The sequence below is a fragment of the Nyctibius grandis genome, chromosome 27, assembly GCF_013368605.1.
Source record: "Nyctibius grandis isolate bNycGra1 chromosome 27, bNycGra1.pri, whole genome shotgun sequence".
Taxonomy (NCBI): domain Eukaryota; kingdom Metazoa; phylum Chordata; class Aves; order Nyctibiiformes; family Nyctibiidae; genus Nyctibius; species Nyctibius grandis.
In genome coordinates, this window is record NC_090684.1 from 1,951,740 (window position 1) to 1,971,130 (window position 19,391).

At 46.8% G+C, this 19,391-nt stretch overlaps 1 protein-coding gene across 3 annotated transcripts in view; it reads right to left on the reverse strand.

Moving 5' to 3' along the window:
• Nucleotides 1–4,637: 4,637 nt before the first annotated feature.
• Nucleotides 4,638–19,391, reverse strand: part of SRGAP2 (SLIT-ROBO Rho GTPase activating protein 2) — a 97,801-nt gene continuing 83,047 nt past the window's right edge. For 2 of the 3 annotated variants that reach the window (XM_068419094.1, XM_068419093.1), the window contains exons 19-23: nucleotides 18,068–18,147; nucleotides 14,054–14,234; nucleotides 13,617–13,763; nucleotides 11,192–11,519; nucleotides 4,638–8,613 (exon numbers count right to left, since the gene is read on the reverse strand). In XM_068419094.1, coding sequence (XP_068275195.1) covers nucleotides 8,230–8,613; nucleotides 11,192–11,519; nucleotides 13,617–13,763; nucleotides 14,054–14,234; nucleotides 18,068–18,147 — 1,120 coding nt within the window. In that variant the 3' untranslated portion in view covers nucleotides 4,638–8,229. Of the gene's footprint in view, nucleotides 8,614–11,191; nucleotides 11,520–11,832; nucleotides 12,421–13,616; nucleotides 13,764–14,053; nucleotides 14,235–18,067; nucleotides 18,148–19,391 lie in introns of those variants that run through there. The other variant, XM_068419095.1, reaches the window with a different exon arrangement.

The window sequence follows — 19,391 nt, forward strand, 5'->3', positions numbered from 1 at the left end:
CAAAGGGCAGAGGGGAGATGTCGGGGCATTCCCCGGCTGCTCCCAAGCTGCAGCGCCAGCATCGCTCTCACCGGGACTCACACGGAGATTCAGGTCGATCAGGTAGATCAAGGACTTCTCATCTCAGCGAGACAAAGCGAAGGTGGCTGTGTCGGGGCTGAGCATCGCTGTTCCCCACGGGAACGCGGGTGCTGTCTGTCCCACGCTGTCCGTGGGCAGCACCCCACGATGCTCACGGCAGGGGATGCAGGGTGTGGGATGCAGGGTGTGGGATGTGGGATGCAGGGTGGGATGCAGGGCAGAGCGGGATGCAGGGTGCTCAGGGCACAACCCCGCTGCCTGCCCAGGGCAGACCGGGGCTGCTCACGCTTCCTGCTCCCTTCCTGGCCCCGCAGCACCCACGCCTCGCCGTGCCCGGCCTCCGCCCCAGCAGCCAGGGTCTCACTGGCAGGAATTATTTCAGGCTGGTGTGGACGCGTGTCTGAAGGCCCTGTCCCCACAAAATGAAGCTGCAAAGGTACGCGAGTACATCAGCGTGCGGCGCATCCAAAACCCGATATGACACTCCACCAGGCTGCACACCAGCCCTCTGCCTAACTAATTTGCTAATTACTGCTGAGCTCCATTTCCCAGCCACGTGCGAGTCTGCTTGAGAAACCCGCTGGAAAGGCTGGCCCTTGCCCTGGGCTTATCGAAGGGGCGTCTCTGGCTGGCGCCGGGCAGCAGAGTTCACGCAGGCTGCGGAAGCGGAGTGACGCGGGTCTAACCAAGCGAAACTTCACCTCGTTTTGATTAAAGTCGTTTTGCTGCAGCTCAGCTAACAGGAAGAGAAAGGGACGGGGTGACTTCTTGAAGTCATTCCCAGCCCTATTTTCTATGCGTGGGGTAACTGTGTCCTTCAGCCCGTGCTTGTCCCCCTCCACACGGGGCCATCGATCTCCCCACACAGCCAAGCTCCGCGCTGGGGGCCCGGCTGCCGGTGCAGTGTGGGGCTGTGCTGGTGGGGTGGCTGTGCCGTGTCCCTCACTCACCGGACAATCACACCATCGATGTGAGCTGGAGATGCTTGAGAAGCCTTTCCCCACGCAGAAAAACAACGCAGCTCATTTCTCATCTCAGGCCACCCCTGCAAGTGCTGATAAGAGCAGTGAACACAAGGAAGTGTTAAACTGAGGCAAGTAAAACCTCCGGAGGGGAATTCCAGCGAGTTCCTCCTCGAGCAGTGGGTGCGGAGCAGCTCCACAAATTCAGCTCCTGCACCGGAGCACAAGGAGCCCATCCAGGGGCAGTGGGAGAGGAAAGGGGCCCGTCCTGCGGCTCAGCTCCCTACTGCGAAAAGAAACTGAAACAAAGATTTTTAAAGGCAGAAAACCCCGACTGGGGCGTTTTCTGAGACTTCAGCCCTGTACTCGTTGCTTCAGCTTTCACCGGCGGGTGAGCAGAGTTGGGCAAACACAGACAAGAAGGAAATAATTCAAATATTTTATAACATTTAAAAAAGCCCGAGAGGGAAACCAACACACCCTGATGCCAGGATGGTGCCAGCCCTCGGAGCCCAGGGACTCCGGGTCATCCCAGTTACCCCAGCAGCTCTCCAGGCTGGTTGCACCGTCAGGTCCAGCCTCGGTGGGAGCTCCCAGTCCAACCCCAGGCACTCACACGCCGGGTTTTGTCCTGTAACAGAGCCCAGCTCCTTTCAGACCCCCCTAGCCCTCCTGTTGCTCTCCTTTTACATTTGATCGGTTATTTCCTTTCCCTGGTTGCCCCAACAGCCGGTTTTGCCCTCCCCGTCTCAGGGTGACACCCAAACCCCACCTGACCTGCTCAGACCATTCGCATCCGTGGTCAGAATTGGGGAAGATCCCACCGAGCACCAAACACGCAGCGAGACCCAGGGCCGTGACGTGCCCACGTGGGATAAACCCGCGTGGGATGCGAGCGCCCGGCTCGCACAGGCAAAACCACGGCCTGGGGACAGAGTTAGTGATAAAATAATAATTGTTCCAGCTGGTGGCAGCAAAGCCTAAAAAATAAGGGCCAAGCAGCGAGCTGCCTGCAGCAGGCATCATGTCCTTGGGGAGCTCGGGACAGAAACATTTTTAAATCAGGTCATTGCAAGGGAAGTTTATGCTCTACCAAATCCTGTTATCGCTGGTAGGTGTGTGCAAGCCCTGGGAGGGGAATTGCGGGGCTCCCACCGACCCCAAGCTCCACCACCACGTCACTTACTCTTCAGATCCCCCCGTATCGCCGCGCTACGGCCAACGCTCCTTCCCCGCTGCCACCAGGACCCCCAGTGCCTCTGAAGGATGTTCTGTATTTCTGCATCTTGCAGATTCCTCCCCACCTACTTACCGGTGCCAATACAAAGGCAACTCCCAAGGATTCCCCCAAAATCCCCAACGCTGGTGCCGCCGCCGAGGACACACGCGCTCGCTCCGCACATCACGTACTGCTGCCCACAGGTCGGTATTTCCACCATACCCAAAACATTTATTTCTCCAAAACTATTGCTAATGACAATGGATACATTTTGTTGCCCCAGTATGGATTGAACATTTCCAACACAGACTCCTAATACTGTACAATACTGTACCAAAAGGGGAAAAAAAAAAAAAGGATGTACCTCCATATTGTACAGAGTTATATATACAAAGTACAATTTTACACAGTTTAGTATATACACCATATATATATTGGTGTAGAAGACATGAAACAATGGAAACTGTTTTAGCAAGAACATTCCATCCCACCATCAAACAACTGCTGTTAATAAAAAAACCCAAACCCAACGCACCGCTATTGCAGGACTGAGGTTTCAGACCAACAGAGAAAACAAAGACTTTGCGACCAAACTTTCCTACGTAACAGCAGAACCGCGACATCACCGCGATCCTTTAAGCCGCGTCAGAGATGGTTTTCAATAATTGCCCTATTTTGGCTACATCGAGCTGGTCTTTTGAAGAACCTGCTGCTCACAAGTATTGCTCCAGCAGTTTGGCACACTCACGAGTCCAACCCCTGGACTCTGGTTATTCAGATCACAGGGCTCTGCCTGGAGAGAAAGGCTGGTGAAGTCCGCTTCAGCAGTAAGGTCACTGCAGTGCCTTTAAAGGGAAGGGTCCGTCTATTATTTCTGTTGCAAACTGCTCAGTATTTACCCTGTATGAAGCTTGGTAGATCAAGTATTAGTACAGTTGGGAGCTGCCCCCCCTTCTCTGCCTTCACCTCTTTTTGGCCCATCACTGAAAAACAACGCGCTCTTGTCTCAAACTACGTTATAGGAAGCACAAAATATAAACAGGAAAAAAAAACCAACCCCAAACCTTGTATTTTCCAGGTCTTGAATTGCTGTTTTGACATCTCTAGATCCACCAAAATAAAACTCCTAGAACCACGCCTGGAAAATAATTCCCCTGCCTTCTGGCGGGGCGGTCAGCGGAGGCAGAGGGATTAAACCCACCCCGGCAGCCGCTGGACCATCCGGCCCCTCTGGAGCCCGGGTGGGCACAAGGCAGCGGGTCAAGTATTTTTTATTTTTTCAAGTACCAGGTTGTCACACACACACAGAGACAAGCAGAAAGCTGGTCCGGAGAGAGGATTATCTTGGGAAGTGATATGTGAGCTCAAACCCCAAAGTTCAGTGCAGGGCACCAGGAGGTGCTCGGCTTTCCCACCCCCGGGGGCTGGCAGCATCCCGCAGGGAAGGACGTTCAGCCCCGGGAGAACATCGCTCCCTTCCACAAAGGCCTCTAGTGCTACCAGCCTGCTAAAGAAACAGCTTTATGTCTATAACTGCAGTTGTGGGGTGTTAGCCAAGGCCCGGTAAGCCCACAAAAAGGCTCATTACTTTTGTGAAAATTTAAAATCTCAAAATAAATAAATCCTCAGCTTGTTAAACTCATTTTCTGTTCTGGACAGGCTCATTAGTGACGGGAACGCCCAAACGCTCCTGCTTTCCTTTCAGTTTGGTGGTTTTGTTTTTTTTTTAGAAGCAGTTTTCCTAGCTTGTGGTTCATAGGCCAGTGAGTAAATGTATTTACACTTTGCAGTCAGGGCTTGACCCTGCCAAGCGTGGGTACCCCCGACCCGGCCCACTAAACCAACACCACACACCTGAACTCAGAGGGGCCAGACAGCTCAACGTCTTACCGAGTCCATCAAACTGCCTCGATGGGTATTTCTCCATCGTTGCCGCTGCCTTACTAGCAAACTACACCCCGCTGAGAGCACAACCTCCTTTAAGGAAATTTGTATTTTCATGCCTGGTGAAATACAAATCCAGACGTATTTCACCAGGCGACAGAACATCCGTCTACCAGGTATGCCAAGGACCTGAAGTGCTAACTAGAGACATTTATTTCTATTGAAGAACATCTCTCAAATGCTTAACAAATCCCCAAACACATACAATGTTCAACTGAATTTGAGGTTTTGACACACAGAAGAAGAGAAATAAGGCAGCAAACTCCATCTGCAATGACCTCTTTTGTCTGAATATTGCTAGAGCTCTTCCAGGCACGCCAACAGCGAAGCGACTGCTCACCCTGTACCAAGTGCAAGGTGGGGAACTACAACAGATGGAATTTCTTGCCAAACTCTGAAGTGTTTTGATTCAGTAAATAAATTTATGAGAACTCGGTTATCTTAACCTACTTTTGTGCAAGAACAATCTTGCCTTCAAAAAAAAAAAAATTTAAAAAAAAAAAAAGAAAAATCAACAGAAACTCCCCAAACCCAACATATGAGGTATTCATCACAGGAAACCCAAAGACTCTTTCTGAACAGGTATCAAAATACATACATATACAACAAGTTTTTTCTGCTGTCACAGTGCACTCTAATTATTTAATCACTTTCATTGCAACAAAATATCCAGTATAGATAAAGTGAGAGATTGATCATGTCCCACGGCTTTGACGCGAAGACCCAATTTACAAGTTATAAACTGTGAGCCTTTGGATTGCCTTAGAGAGGCAGAAATTTAGCCATCGTTAAAGCACACTGCTCAATTCCCAGCTAGGGAAATAAAACATAAAAGGTTAGAGCTTCAGAAACTATTAAGATTGATCACCTAAAATGGTATTTTATTTTAAAAGTTTTGCTTTGGATTATTTCAATCCAACATCTGATGAACAAGAACCCTTTGTTCATACAAAGCACTATCAAACAGACATACGTTATTCCAGTTATCAAACACTTCTTGTCTTTATATTTGACACAAACATTACATAAAAGTCATGAAAGAGAATTTCCATGGAAGAGCTAGTATTTCTTCTGAATATGAAGATATGAAGTAACGTTGATACCTCCCCAAGCAAACCACTGTCTTGTACTTGTCCACTCTACCTTGGTCTCTCCTCCCAGACGCCCACTGGTTTTGCACGGAGTGGTGCCGACGTTTCCAGTTTCTCCTTCCCACCTCTCCTGCAACGACTGGTCGTAAAACACTTGTGGCAAATGTTCTCTCAGCGTTGTACGTTCACAGAGTGAAGCAGACAAGCTAGAAGTTTCCTTTTTTCTTGGTTTGTTTGGTTTTTTTTTTAATTTTCCCATGTGTGTGTGCGTGTGTGAGTTTTCTGCTGGCTGGCCAGACCCAGAGCACGTGGAAGAGGAAGGACGATCTTCAGCCTGCCGTATTGCTTGCTCTAAGTGTAAGTGTCAATCACAGTGCACACCAGAATTCCAGTTGAGTTGCTCAATATACAGGTTACCCTGCTAAGCATAGTCCCCTCGACGGTAGGATTGTCCCAGAGCTGTGGATGCTAGAGAGAAGCACAGTAATTCATACACAGACAGTTGCTGTTACAGTAACCTGAAGTCTTTTTTTTTTTAATCTCAATTTCCACTCATACATCAGACCTCGAAGACAGAAAAGAGCATCTCCTCCAAATGTGCTGTGTGTGGCTGGACACTTACTTAGAAACACGAATGCTAGGCATAAAAATATAAAGAAAATAAGGCATTACAAATGAGCTGAAGTAAATTTACAGAGATCCTGCTCTTGACACAGATTAACTTCGGTCGTTCATGAGTAAAAAGAAAACAAAACCAAAAACTCCCTACGTAAAAGTAAATGCCAGAAAGTTCTGCCTGAGCAAAAAAATTACAAGTTTAATTCTCTTTTTCCCCCGAAAGAACAAGTGATTCCTTGGTGGTAGAAGTCCATCAGAACCTGAGAGCAAAGGTCGCTGGTCGCACTGTTGGGGATCCTCCCCTGCGAGAGGCACAGGGTGAGGTCCGGTGACAGTCACACACGTACCGTGGGGCTTCCCACGGGGAACCGCTGCTATGGGTCGGCCCAGGAGAAAGGGATGATAAAGAGCGTTCTCATGGAAATCCTTCCTGTGTTCCCCGACTTTCACATGTTCCTAATTTAGGGCACAGAGAAAGTTGGTCTTTTCAAAAACCGTCACTAACACGGACATATTACACCTGTAGAGATGGGGCGTGTGCGTGGGGATGGACAGGGACACAGTAAACCCCTGTTCGTTTCTCTGAGTAACATCCTAAATGAAGTACATTGAAGAAACTGTTCTTAGAAATGTAAGTTTTGTTTCTTCTTTTTTAATTACTAAGTGCCAATTAAAACGACACCGCAGTCACAAGGAACCTACGCGTGAGAAACCCACAAATTTAAAAGAGGCTCAGCTAAATGGGAGAGGAAAATTACTTCTCTCATTTTGTCCTTGCCTGAATTTATTTGATGAAAACATAACACGTGCAGCTTTTTTTTTTAAAACCCAGAAAAGTTTGGGAGCAAGGTGAACTGAGGGTCAGCCAGAGTCTCCTCTCTTGCAGGACTGCGAGATCTTCTTTACCGCTGTAAGCGGCACATGCCTTTTTTTTTTTTTAAATTAAATAAATGTTAGTGTTGTGGAGAATTCCCAGTAGAGTACAAAAAAGTTCATGCAGCCTGCTAGCGGCTGAAGCATTTGCTGCCTACCATATAAATACAAAGACTAAGAATTCATTCACGTGTGCGGAGTCCTACGGAGCCATGCCAGTCTACCAACGAACACGCAGGGAAGCCACTCCAGAAGCTGCATGCTGTCACATCACCGTCCCCAGCAGCGGTTCCTACCCCGCTCTATGAGAGCGGAGAGCCCTAAAGCAGTTCACAGCGGCCACAGCCACCGGCCGAAGTGTTTGCAGAAAGAGGGAGAAGACACAAAGCTTGAGAACTTCTGATTGAAGCTTTTACAGTGCTTGTAACGGGGATTTTGGTAAGGATCCATCCTGATGTATGATCAAAACAAGAATGTGTGCGTTAGTAAATGAACTCCCATCAGAGTACGCTTAGTTTCCAAAAGTCAACTTGTCTTTACATTCAGTCTCCTGAGACCACACACCACATCACAGCCCACGGGCTGAAAATTACACTGAAAAACAATAAAGCTGTTCTTAAATATGGGAGAGCAAAGGGGGAAAACAGCTAGATTGTCCATAAGCAACAACTGGGCTCTTTCTTATGCTCCTAAACCTCAGGAACATGTTTGTTTGTAGTTGCACAGACACATATTACGTGTAACTCCACAAAACCTAAGAGCGTTCCAGAGTAAACTATTGTTCGTGACAAGTGTCGACTAAAGGATGAGGCTGGATGGCCAAGAGCTTTGGCCCTGGGGGGAGGAACGGAGGAGCCAACAAACAAAACCAGAGGACGTGATGGAAGTCGAGACAGACCCTTAACCACCGCGGCACCAGCGGGCAACGTAATAATAATAATAATACACAAGAAACAGGCATGTCCAAGCTCCACGTAACCAGTGGCACCAAAACATGCAATAGACTAAAACCTATCCTATTGTTTCCCTGTGATAAATGAAACACAGAATATATAAGTCACTACACCAGTACTCAAAACATGATGCCACTAAATATTTCTTTCAGTGGCCAAACACTGGAACAAGGCATCAACTAGAAACCAAGATCCAACTCAGCGCTTTTTGTGTGTTTTCCTCCTCAGCTTCACAGTGACCCGATACCGGATTTCCCAAGCGGGGCATGAACTGTTTTGCCTTACGAACGTCGCTGATGCGGGTACATGGGACGAGGTTGTTACCACTTAGTTTACTCCCAGGAAGTGCTCCCAGCAGTAAGCAGCAGTTCACAACGAACCTTCAGCAGAAGTTCAAAAAAATTAGTTAAATAGGAATTTTAGTGTCTTTAACAGAGTCTCTTCATCTGAAACAACACAGTTACATCCACAGAGCAGCACCAAGTTTATCAGACAGTACAGGACTTGTCAGTAGGCTGCTGAGATGCAGAGGAGGCAACGCCGGGGCTCGTGGCGTTTGTTTTGGGGAAAACTGTCGGCTTCGGCCGAGTCGCTGGAGGTTTCACCTGGGTGGCCATTTTGACCGACTTCACTGGCCTGAAGGTGCAGGGTATGTCGCCGGCTGTGCTGGCGCTGCGCTGGAAAGCTGGTTCAGCGTCCTTGAGGATCTGGGTGTGCAGAGGGCTGGAAGGTTCCGAGGTGGGGGCCACCACCGGAGACGTTTTCAAAGGCTCCAGGGTGTCGAGGACAACATCTGGCGTGTGCTTTACGCTGCTTTGCCTTTCCAGCTCCCGCAGCTCGTTCAGAGCAGAGTTCATAGTAGCTTCAATATCCTGCAAACACAAAAGAGAAGCTGAGTGAATAACAGAACCCAGACACAGAAATACAGAGATAAAAGTCAGTCTTTGAGAGCGACGTATTTGTTTTCAGCCTGTAAACACCAACGCTCAAATCAACTGGCGGGTCAAGGACCTTTAGGTGTCAAAGTGAAACCCACGCCAACGCCACAGCGTTACGTACTGAAGCCAGTAAGCAGTAATATTTTCCATCAACAGGGAGCAAAATAATTGCTAGCACTTTCTTGATGCTAATCTGGTCCTTTACTGGTCCTGATGCTGCTTGGACTTCAAAGGCGAGTACAATCCCAAAATGCAGCAATGAAGACAAAAGCAGGGGATTCAAAGTATTAAGATCCATTCTTGTACTTTATTTGGCACGTGAGGTTCAGGAGAGTAAATTCTGAAAGAAAGGACTGATGATTTTGACACTGGCTGATGGGCCACACACCAAATGCTGAAATCCTTGTGTGCTCTTCCTGCCTTGTTGGTTTTCCTGCTGTGTGAGTTGTCTTCCCTTCCCAGAAAGGTATTACATGGGGCTCAAGATTTTAGTGTTTTAGAAAACACAGAAGATATCAGAAACATATAGAAATTCAAGCTGGCACTTCTCCTTCCTCTTATAAAATAGTACAGTTATTAAAAAATTAATATAATGAGAACTTTGAGATAAAAACGTGGCTTTTTTGTTCTCAGCAGGACCCACGTGTTTGCATTGCAGAGCCCACTGGTGCACAGAGCTCACCGGGGAGCAGAAGAGCTCGGCCTTTCTGTGACTCACAGTTTGGCTACAGCTTTTCAGCTTCCTTAGAGGTTTTTCAGGGGGTGGGGAAGGTAAATCAGTCAAGGAACGGTGGAAGAAACCAGAGACAGAAATCTGACACCCCCGAGTCTATCTTGAGGCCGGGCAGATTTTACTTACGAAGTTAGGGAAAATATGTAAAATGCTCGACGATTATTAGGTGGTGTTTGAACAGATACTACAGGGCAAAGAGAAACACTAATTTAACATAGCTTCCCTGCCTGCCCTCCTCTTTTCTTTTTTTTTCCCCTCTTTCTCCTCTTTTCTGTTTCTCCCCAGACTCTTCTCCAGTGAAAACAATGGAGTTAACGTTCTGGCAGGAAGAGGAGACAGAACAACTCTTAATTGAAAAAACAAAGAAACTGATTTATGTCAACCAAAGCCTTGGAAGGACAATGAAATATGAAGAGAACAAGAACCATAGATTATAATTCCACGGGAATAAATGGGCTAAAGATATTCATAACAGCAAAATACAGCTTCCCATCAGAGTATGCATCAGCTTTTTATTTGGACCTTACTTATTACTTGATGTTGCTGTTCTGTCAATAAAAATGTTTCTTTTCACGTGTCTTCCCCCAGCTCTTTAGAAACCTACAAAGTCCTGAAGCAGGCAGAGAAGTCAGGTCTCCCAGGGCTGGTTTGTAATCGGAGCCCCAAGCATTCCTTGGCTTTAATAGACCCATCACATACTGAGAACAGTTGGTACAGGCAACACGTGTGTGCAGGCACATCTGACGGCTTGGAGTGGGAGAAAGGGAAGATCCCTCATGGAAGAGGGAGATGTGTAACATTTACATCATTCACCCCGTTCATAGCTGTCACTTGTTCAAATCCAAGTCTGACTTTCAATTGTTTTCTGTTCTACTTGTGAAACCATGGACACAAGGTACCACTTGCATTTCTGGTAACAGTCAGTGCTGTGACAGCTCACAGAGGGATGGGACAGATCTCTGCCTGTAGAGATGCAGAGAATACGCACAGAGACAAAGATCTGTAACAGTCTTTGTTAGTTTTGACACAGACTGGCTTAAGAAAAGTACCAAGAACACCTTTCCCTTGAAGCTGCACAGAAGGAATCGGAGAAGATGGTTTCCTTGTTGCCTGGTCAGTGTGTGGAGTCGCTCCCAAAAGCCAAGCTCTGTGCAGAGTTACAGCACAGCTGCACACACATCGGCAGCCTGCCCTCATTTCAAGGCACTTGTCTAAACAAATAACTAAGAAAAACTAGCAGTGTTATGTTCAAAGTTGGTTTCTGATCACACACCGAACCCTGTAAGCATATAAAGATGCCACTGTGAGCGCTGTACAGCTCAGCAGCCTGCTTTTATTTTGACTGTACTACTCCATATGCTTCCGATGTCTAACCACAGGCAAGTTTGCACAACTGACAGGAGAATGTTAAATTGACATTAAAGACTTTACTTTTCTCATGTCTTGAAGTTATGATTGTTTAATTTTCTGCTGACAGCTTTGGAATCTGTGTAACTTTCTGAAATGGATGTTTTTATTGTTGAAACTAAATTCTGAAAGATGAACAGGGCCAAGTTTTCATGGAGGAAGGACCTGACTGTTTATCTTCACTCATGAAAGCCGCCTCAGTGAGTTACACAGAGTGAGGTTGAAAGACTAGACTCAAGCTGTGGTGTCAGTTAATATTGCATTGCGAGAAGGGAAGGGATACGAGATTAAATCAGACATTAAAACATCTCATTGTATCCAACACTCTTTACGTTTCCAAACCAAATCTTTAAGGCAAGCACTCCTATTTACCTGTGCAATAACTTCAGGGTCCATGGGCCGATGGTTGTTGAAGCTCTTGGACCTCCCTGCTGTCACAGTTTTCCGGATCTGTGGGCTGTCTATCCTGTTCTTCAGAGACGAGTGTCGGCTGATAGAATTGAGGCTGCCGTGGCCACTGATGGAGCATTTATCTGGCACCTCTTTGGGAAGACTTTGGCTCATAATGGGCTGAGATGAGGGTCTGGAACCGGCTATGGCTCCTGGGGAGGCTGGTTCTGCCATTGAACTACCTAGTCCATGGCTGTCACTTTGACGGAAGGCTCTTCTGATGCTGCCTGACTCTGGTTTCTTTCTTTGCCTTCAGTCACAAAAGCAAAACAAGTCAATACAAGCAGGTACACATAACGGGCTGTAATTTGAAGATATCCCCCCAAAACAACACAGAGGACAATGGGAAGAGACATAGAGATACCCAGATCACAAATACACCCAGGATTTTAGGAGTCATTGTGAAACAGTAAAATTATAAATCATTCCAGTTTAACACTTCTAACGAGACTGAGTTTCTGGCAGCTGCGCACATCCATAGCAAACCCAGAAAACTTGGATGGAACGTAATTAACTTGGTCATGAAGAAAAGAATTCATATTTGAACAAAAAAAACCCTCTGTGCCATCAACAGGTTTTGATGATGTGTTTTTATTACATTAGAAGAGCAGAGCTACAATTTTTGACTGGAGGACACAGTATAAGTCTACTAAGCTCCTGGCCCAAGGCATCAAGTTGTTATTTTCAGAGACTGGCAAGCAAAGAACCCCCTAGTTTGGGGTTAATGATCATTTCCAATATTTGCTGGTGGTAATAGATGTTTCTTTTTCATTGCTTTAGCAGGACCATGAGGCATTATGTATGTAGGGCTACAGATCTACCAAAAGATGATGTCAAATGGATGAGCTGGTCCAAACAATTTAGTTTCTACCCCAGCACCATGCGGTCTGACAGCACGATTCCATTCAAATCATATGAAGGCCAATGCAGCAGAATGCTTTATGCCATAGGTCTGAAGCTTGGCATCCATTATACAGGGAAGGATCCATTTATATATAGCACCAGCCCCATGAATAACTGCAAGAAAGTGTTAACTCCAGTAGGATTTTGGCATCCAAATAATAATTCAGTGGGTGGCACAACTGTCATTGCGAAACCATCTGATTTAATTTTGCTCAAGTCTGTTCACACATAGGTCAGAAGATTCATTCCTAAAGAAAAAACAACAAAATGAGTCTTATGCTACTATTGCTAAATATCAGTTTCCCTGCTAAAAGGGAAAAAAACTGGAGTGGACATTACCCAGGTTTCTAAAAGCCACTACACACAACGCGCTCCCAAAGCCATCAGACGGTGAAGCTCCGACAGCTCTTTGTGTTACACAAATCTCTCCCTAACTGGCAGAATGGCACACTTCATTGGCTCAGACAATAAATATCATAAACCAAAGCCCAGATCCCAAGCTGATGCAGATTAACATAGCTTCACTGCTACCCACGGAGCTCTGCCAACTCCCATAAACTAAGGACCAGGCTCTGTGTAGGACATGAGCAGGTCCAGACCTTTAAAAATGATGCATTTCTGTTAATGCCTTTATAGACCACACTCTGTTAAATTAACTGAAGGTTAAAAAATTTCCACTCCCATAAAAATGTAATTATGATATTAATACCTTCACTGCACAACAGAGAGATGTGGGTTTTTTTAATACTATGGAAATAATCAGACAGATATGGGGGATAAGTCTCCTCTAGAAATTTAGTCTGTTACCAGCTTAATTTCCCAGTATTTTTTATTATGCTGAGTGTTGGCTAAAGTAACAATTTCTGCTTGAGGAGGTAAAGTCAGAGCAACAGGGAAGTGTGTTGTTTCACTGCAAGCATATGGTTAGTAACCTAAGGTGAGAAGAGCTGGAGGAACGGAAGAATGTTACAGGCAATGCCAGATGGTGGGACTTGAGGTATGTTATTTAGCCCAAAACGTGACACTCCTTTCTGAAGAGATTGTCCCACACCCCATAAAACAAAACATGTGAAATGTAAACGAGACATAACACATCACACAACATAACAAGGAATGGGAACATGCCACTGCAAGAACTCACTCTGCTATTCCCCTCCCTTCCTCTGGGTGCTTAGCTTATAAAATAGGACATATTTGGGAAAATGGGAACAGATGGCACCTTAGGGACAGGGAAGAGAAGCCAGTGGGATTTTAAATGAGCACTGGCCACACTGGTGACAAAGAGAGAGAGGACAGCAAAATGTGAGCAAGGTAGAAGAGGGGGGGAGCAGAGAATAATGGTGGCAGCGCTCGTTAGTTAATCTTTTTCAGGGAAGGAAATATTTTACTGGACTCATCACCAAGATCTTTACATTTAAGTAAAATAATGCAAGGCTGTTCTTACTTGTTGATGTTTGCAAGGTAAATATCTGCGACGTGACCCCCACTCGGGCAGCCGGCACCAGCTCTAGCAGTCACTTTTTCTTCCGGTGGCTCAGAATTTATTTCTATTTCAGACTTCGGACTGGATCTTTCCGGGATACCATCCTCACTAGGAAGGAGGAGGGAAGGAAATCACAACCAGAACAGGGCCAACAGCACTGAATTTCAAATACAGCACTGCGTATGTAAACACACATCCAGGACAACAGCACTGTGCTAGCAGCTTTCTCTTAAGAATCATTACGTATCTTTCAAATGAGAGCGCCTGATTTCTGGGAGCAACCTGGAGATCAGGATGAACTTTCCCCACCTGGTGTCAACACCTTGACACAACCGCTCCGTTCCACACCTGAGTTTTAGGCAAGCCCGTCTTGTGGATGGGCTGAAAGTGTAACATACGTGTCTTGAACGACGATATACTGATGAGGAATGAGGCCGTCGATGCCGTTGTGGCGTCCCTCCCACCAGTCATCGGAGGCCCGCTGGTAGAGTAAGAGAGAAGCTCCTTTTTTGAAGGACAGCTCTCGTGCAGTCCTGCCAACGTAGTCAAACTTCGCTATTGCTTCTATGGGCTCACACTCTAGGAGACAGAAGGGGATAAACAACCATTCACTAAACGCTTGGGCTCAGGTAAGTATTCAACAGTTTAAACCCACCATAAAACAGCTTATGAGGAGAGCATGGAAGAGGACAAAGTGTTGCTTCCTGAGGCAGCAGAGGGTTGAAGCAGTAAGATTCAGAGGCAAACCCCTATAACAGGAGGACGTTGCAATTTCAGCATTTACCTGACACATTCACATTTTCCACGTCGCAAACCCACTTACAGCAATTCAAGTGCACAAAGATGGAAGTGGCGATGGCAAAATTAGTATCTCATTAAAATACATAAAACATTTCAAAGCTGGGTAGCAATCAGGTATGTTCCAGACAAAAATCTGCCTATGGCACGCTTTCTTAAAGGCAGCTAAACTAAACCTCCTGGGCAGGCAAGCAGGAGCTGCTATTAGCATTGAGGGAGGGCAACATCCTCTGATCCCAAGCCGCTTCAGAAATAAAGCATCTATTCAGAAGGCAATTTCTGCTGCCTGTGAGGTTCACCTGACCCGGGGGACCGGATTCTGGCACCGCGGGAGGCCGTGCTATTCATCGAACTGTCACGGAAGCTAACGAAAACATTCAGTGCCTGCACGGCTGCGGTTTGCGCAGCGATGAGGAGAGCCAGCGGCTCCCCCGGGCCCCGTACAGCTGGGCTGCACCGTGCTCTGCGCTTGGAGCTGCACAACGTGCTCCAAACCCGACTGCTCCTCCTTGAAAAGCTCCCAGAAGAACGCCAGCCACGCTGTGTCTGCAGCCAGCCACCAGCCCGGGGCCCTGGAGGACTCTGATATCATGCAGAGGGACAATATGGGCATTTAGACACTCGGAAAAATCAATATGAAATTCACTTGGATTATTTTTAAGACTTAGAAAAATCCTGCCATTGGTTGAGTCTAAATATATATTAAGCCAGCTCCCAGTTCTAGGCAGACATCAGGGGAATGGAGATGAGCTCAGCCACATGGCCCCAGTGGACTTCAGCCTCTAATTACTTTAAAGGAGCTTTAACACAGCCAAGCGGTTCATGGAAATTGAGTTTTTTCCTGGGGAAAGAGATTTGCAGTTCCTCTTTCAGGACAAGAAAAGGTGCCCTGAGATCTCCTCTGCATAACAGGAAACTTCTACAGTGCAAGTGCCAGCCAAAAAGGACTAGAAGGCCAAAGGAGCCACAGGTTTTACAGTTGTCCCTTGCAAGAGCACACACTCAAGAATTAGTTCTCTAAAGCTGCCCGCAGGCAGGCAAGGTAGTAGCTGGGCTTGAGTAAATATACAGTGTAACTCCATTGGAGCGAGTGGATGCTGCAGTACCACCATCTCATCAGCTGGTCTGAGAGAGCAGAGCACAAGCATCCCCCCCCAAGCCCCATCAGCATCTGCAGTCACAAAGCACCAAGTGACCAGGCACTGAGGGCAATCAGCAGCAGGAGCTGCCAGGTCGACTCCCCAACAATGAACTTCTCCATTACTAAACCAGCCAGCTCAGAATGGTGTCACACCACGCAGTTCAGGTAAGCCTCTGGTCAGCCTCACACGAATCCCATTATCAGCCCCCAGCAACCAGTGGGATATTTGTGAGGGTGAGACAAGCCCGGCCCAGGTCTGCAGCTTGCGATAGCCGCCTTGCTCCAGCCTCCCCAAAGCACGTGGTTATCTGGTTTTGGCTCCTTCTTTCCTCTTGCTTGTTTTGCCTCTGGAGCCAACTTCTTCATAACACTAAAAAAAAGGATAATGCTGTTTTTAGGTGTCCCCCTGCATTTACGAAGGGGATGGGAGTGTGGTTTTGTAAATTCCGTCTGCTTCATTAAGAAGTGTTTATTGTTCCAGATGAGTGCGGCACTCAGGTTTCTTATGTTTCCAATTTGCTTTTTAGGACTCTGGCTTTCATCCCGAGAAGTGATTTTAGACTCTAATTTCCAGTAGCTTTTTCCTACTACACTTATGCTCAGAGAAGAAAGCTGTGCGAATAAAGAGCAATAAGGCTAAGCCAAACAATTACCCTGCCGGTCTGACAGCCTGCGCAGGAAAGCAGCAGTTTAAAATCTTTCCACTCATACATGTAATTTAATGAACATACGACCTGCCTGCATTTCTGACCTCTTACGCCTGTCTCAAACCGGAGTGTCCACTCACTCGTACAGTGATGGTCAACAGCACAGATGCTCTGCAAAACACCACCTCTCCTCCCACCCCAAAACTGATCCCTTCCTTCAGTGAAGGCGGCTGGGACGACAGCTTTACTTTGAGAGGACTAGTGCCAGCCTCACGAGAGAGCTAAAGGAGTAAGTGCTTGGTCACATCTAAAGACTAGAGTGAGAAAAACCTCAAAACACCCGTCCCACTGAGTCACGGAGTTGTACGCTGCGCTTCTGACAAGCGTGCCCGAGGTGTGACACTGCACAGCTCCATCAGGACGTGAGACTCCTTAGTTAACCAGACCTTGCTGCTCCCTCAAAGAGATAGAGGCCCAGCTCCCCCCTCTGCTTCGGTGCCAAACGCTCCCTCCCAAACGCTTCCTATGGAATATTCTGTGTAGGTTGCAGAACTCCATCCAAAACGCCTCCAAATTTTACCTTGCTCAGGGGCCCCACGCAATCTAGTTCCAGAGGCAGTAAAACAGTGTCCTTCTCTAATCTCTAACTGCTCGTTTTCCCATCATTGCGCTCTCACAGCTACATGAGCAATCTAAAAACCCCATACAGAATCAATGCAAGTACACCCATGGTGTTTCAGCCTGCAGGCTTTAGCCCCAGACTTTACAGATGTGGGAAGAGTCAGCCTTTCCTTCGTTACAGCAATTAAATTGTTCCTTCTTTAGGTACAAACTCAAAAAGGACGTTTTCATGCATTTTTAAGCAGCTAACACTTTCCAGAAAGAACACTCTATTCAAGACAGACAGCGAACTCATGGTGCATTCCCGTAGGCTTTGTGTTTCCTCCCAACAACCCTGGCGAGGAGTCGCTGTGACAGCGCTTGACCTTGCCGAGGGAGAACTGATTTTCCAGCATTTCTAGCAGTGCTCAATATCATTTCCTTTGTTATTGGTGTGGGAACACCATGAAGGCAGCAGGAGCACGGCAGTGCCATGAGAGAGGTTTGTTAGGCAAGTGCTGGAGGAAAGAGAGCCAAAAGCAGCACCAACAACAGACACTCCAAGACTACAGCATCACCTTTTCCTTCGGAAATATCATTAAATTCTCAGTGTCTGCACCTCTTTCTTCACTGATCAGACAAGAAGGGTAACAAAGTTTGCCAAAAGACAACCCAAAAAATTAGAGGCCACCAGGACCCTCTAGCCTAAAACCTGGCTTCCAGTGGGAGACAAACAGATTTTGATTCTATTTTGCTTGCTTCCTTAAAGCAGAAGCTCTGGGGCTTCGGGCACTCACAATTCCCTTGCCAAAGCTACCGAGAGGGGAGATGCCTGGCACACGCAGAGAGGAGCAGGAGCACACGCTGGAACATATCCAGCCTTTGGCTCTACGCTTCCCCCATGACTTCCAACTCTAAGATCCTTCTAGGGAACAGATGAGCTCAAAGTCATGCGAGTGTGGAGTGTGCCCAGGCCTGCTGCTAAGATAAGATACCCCTGAAAAAGAGATACTTTTTAAAAACAGGTAACTTCTAAAGATTCCTGTTGATCCCACACCTTTTTACTTTTTGGCATCAAATGCTGTATGTGATGTTTCAAGTGACTATTCTGATTTAAACTCCACTTTGGATCTAACTTTGAACTTAAATTGCAAGGCGCTACCTTCTCTGCCTCTGCCCCAGCAGGTTGCACCAGTTAACCCAGGAGTTTAATAGACTTTGCATACCATCATCACTGGTGTGGTGTTCAGCCGTAACGTCCTGAGCCGAGTCTTCTGTTGAGGCTCTCTCTCCATGAGGACTTTCACTACAACAGAAGGAAACAGAGAAGACGCTTTACACTGGTAGAAACTGAGCCTCCTCATTTACAAAAATCAAAGATAACTTAACTAGGAACACCCGTATCAGAAGTCCACATCTAGGTTCCACTGTGACAGACACTTTGCAGATGCATTTGCACATACTGAAGTCGGTGTGTCTAAAAATCAAGCTAAGTTCTTATTTGATCAAGCAAACCGAACACCTTCATTGACCTTCTTGTATGCTATCAGGGAAGTCCAACTTCAGATCTTATAACCCGGACCTCTGGAGATGTTCAGAAGTCAGACAGCAGTGGCATGTTGGATCTAGCTCCTCTCTGCCATGCCAGAATTATTCCCTCAGCTGGATTCGCCATTGCCCTAATTAGCTCATTAGATGACTGATGAGATAGCTGCCACTTCCTGGGGGAAATTATTTCTCAATTCATGACGATATTTCCAGGTCTGAGTTTGTCATCTCCCTCCTTCCGTTTTATCACAACCTTAAATTGTCCCATTCATCTCACTGAACGACTCCCACAGCCAGATCAATTGCCTGGAACCTTTATTTACCGAGCACCTACACCACCCAGAGCACTCATCTACGTTGTGTGTGAAGAAAAGCCTTGAAAGGATCAATAGACAACGAGTGGCAACCAAAGGTTATGTTTTTGTAAGAAGCTACACGAGCAGCTCCCCCAGGACGGGAGCAGAAAGGAAACTGGAAGAGGATCCATTGCCTCTCCCGAGCAGCTCCACAGACCTGCTGCCAGCTGGCAGCGCTGCCTGCCCTGCCTGCTCCTGCCAGAGCAACAAAGGCGCTCGCTCCTCCTCTTACCAGACGCTGTCGCTAAAGACACAATGCGTTTGCTGCGCTCTTACACTGTAACTCGTTAAAGGTGATTTTTAATTCTCTTCATCCCTCGTTTTGGTCTTGCAATGGTTAAAGTGAGCGCTCATGGATGTAAAGTGCTCTCCCCTTGGTAATCTACCTCCTGTACTCTCTTAAAGAGGAGAAAAAATGAAAGAGGAGAAGTGGTAAAATGTTTGAGCAGTTCTGGCATCTCATTATGCTTAATCCACATGATACGAAGCTGCCCCCACCATCTTCTGAGTCAGTACCTCAGGAATCAACCTTTCCCATCCTTTATGCTACTTAATAAAGTTTACAGAAGAATTTGAAGCCAAAGGGAGGTCCCGAGAGGAGCACAGCACTGAGGGCTAAAGTTTCACACAGACTGTGAAGTCATGT